The sequence below is a fragment of the Bombus impatiens genome, unplaced genomic scaffold, assembly GCF_000188095.3.
Source record: "Bombus impatiens unplaced genomic scaffold, BIMP_2.2 scf_0882, whole genome shotgun sequence".
Lineage (NCBI taxonomy): Eukaryota > Metazoa > Arthropoda > Insecta > Hymenoptera > Apidae > Bombus > Bombus impatiens.
In genome coordinates this window covers 187572-189860 of record NT_177301.1, presented here as the reverse complement: position 1 = coordinate 189860, position 2289 = coordinate 187572, and the positions used below count along the sequence as shown (strand labels likewise).

Genomic DNA, 2289 nt, shown 5'->3' with positions numbered 1-2289 from the left:
GGTAAGCAAAGTCCAAGCGTGATCAAATCCTAAAATGGATGCAGTTTTTCAATTTTCTGATCGTCCGTCGTGACCGTAAAAATTCGCACGTAAATTTCACGAAATATTTTAATATTAATGATATCATCTATCAATATTATTTTAATGCTATAAATTCTTAATTGACCGCACAAACTGGCTACATACTGATTGTAATTCGCATTGCAACTTGAATCGTTAGAGATATACAATCGAGATACTAATTCTAGAATATCCATTTGCTTACTTCGTCTTCTGCTTCTATATGATATTGCACAGTGCTATTGTGCCGCGCACGTGCAATAAAAAAACGAAACTCAAAAGGTGAATACTCTTCATTCGGGTTCCGGTATATGGAATTGTTCTTTCGTACTTTCTCTGATAGTAATAGCGTGCGATTTTCAGAGAAATGCTTGCAATCTTGTGGGTCTCCTAACCAATGATTGTTCCCGATGACAAATCCTCTGGATGGCACTCCACTGATATCCAACGCTTAAAAAACACATGATATCTCATTGGTAACAACTCGGGCTGCAATTTGCGATAAGGATCTGGAGCGGCGTGAAAATTAATCGCACCGTTTGACAACAACAGCATCGGCTGATTGGAAAAACTATGACGACGACGACCGCAGCTTTTACACGCCCTGTACGAAGGATCTAGTTTCTTATGCAACATAGGAGGAAAATCGCAAAGTCGGGAGTTGGCTCGATAAAAAACGTAGCGATGGTACCGTAATCAGAAGAATTTTCGCGGTTGCGCAGGAATTGTTTCTATCGTTTTTGATTCGAATTTTCCGCGGTATAAACGTATTCATCGAGAACATGTCACTAAACACAATCGCAAACACGGTGTACATCTTTTTGAATCACGGTCGGTTATACGTATTTCGTTTGGTTTGCCCCCTTCTTTTTTTTCGCTGTAATTGACTGGTGGTAGCTTCGCGAAACCGAATTCGATTATATATCTCAAAAGTTCTATTAACCTCTTAGAGCCCAAAGTATCTGGTTATTCACCGCATTTCGAAATATATCTATCTGGGTCCGACACCTGCTGGAATTTAGAAGACCAGCATTTTCCAAAACCGCGTACACTGGTAGTATCTTCCTTGAGGTCATCGGGTCTAGTTCGGTCGCTTGTATTAACACGTAAAAGTTTGTTAAAGATAAAAAGGATAAACATGTCCACGAAATTCTTCCGCACTTCATACTTTGAAATGAGATTTACACTTGGTTATTAGAATTGATTATAGAGGAATATCGGCAGCCACGCGAATGTATTTTGTTCTCTTGTTCGCGATAATGTACTACGTCGGTACTATGTTCGAAAATACGACTGCGTCGAACGGGTTTCAAATGGCGAATGGAGCTCGAGAGACTCAACGGTTTCCGATGAAATTGAAGCATTATAATGCGTGTTCGATACAGGACACATCATTGATGTAAAATATCGCTATCATTTTACTTGCGACACTCCTTGCCAAAAGGATAGGGAAAGTGTGCTATCTTTAATTTCTCAATAACGCGTGTAAAATTTTTCGTCTGTAACGTGTAATATTAAAACATTATGAGTTAAGAATATGCAGTTCGTTGAAAATAATTAAAAATGTTATGAGGTTTAGTATGTAAGAAAAAAAATTGTTTTATTTTAAGAACGAAATGATAGCACATGTACAGTAAAAAAATAATAAACAACATAAATTACTTATCAAACATATATACTTATTTAGTAATAGATACGTTTAATAATAGGCCCTGAGAGTGTGCAGGCTACAGATGCATTATCTTGTTGAAAGATTTGGTCAGTTCCAGAAATACGGTCTGTATGATTATTTATTTTTTCTTTGATTACATTTATGTATCGGACACTATTATTCATTCTCCCATCGATGAACTTGATACTTGTCTTACCGAAATAACCGATGCCGGCCCAAACCATCACGCTGCCTCCTCCCATTTGTCGTTGAATTACTGACATTGTCTCTTTTCTTACGTCATAAAAATAATATTGGAACCCATCAGGACCATGCAACTGAATCTTTTTCGTCTGAAAATAGTACCCTTCTCCATTTCTTTTTCGAATGCATTCTTTCTTTTGCAAAGCGTAAAGTTCTGCTTTATGTTTCGTTGTTAACGAAGGTTTCTTTTTCAATTCTAGCTTCTTGATATTTTTGCAGGATAGTAGAACTCGACGAACACTTGAAACACTGGCACTAACACTAAATTTTTCAATTATTTGCTTCGTTGTTAACTGCGAGTTGGAAGCTACACG

General features: G+C 37.3%; 1 protein-coding gene across 1 annotated transcript; it reads right to left on the bottom strand.

Annotated features, from left to right (window-relative positions):
• Positions 1–68: 68 nt before the first annotated feature.
• LOC117152238 lies at positions 69–1552 on the bottom strand. The gene is made up of 2 exons (XM_033323266.1): positions 1004–1552; positions 69–510 (listed from the first exon to the last, which is right to left on the bottom strand). Exons 1-2 carry the CDS (start codon positions 1224–1226, stop codon positions 245–247), a joined length of 489 nt encoding a protein of 162 aa, XP_033179157.1. The 5' UTR covers positions 1227–1552; the 3' UTR covers positions 69–244.
• Between the last annotated feature and the right edge of the window lie 737 nt (positions 1553–2289).

What these genes read in the sequence shown, in the direction of transcription:
- LOC117152238 (XM_033323266.1), bottom strand. Translation starts at nt 1,226, where the DNA reads ATGAAGTGCGGAAGAATTTCGTGGACATGTTTATCCTTTTTATCTTTA. An exon ending in GATACTTTGGGCTCTAAGAG is followed by an intron (nt 511 to 1,003) that starts GTTAATAGAACT and finishes GTGTTTTTTAAG; the next exon opens with CGTTGGATATCAGTGGAGTG.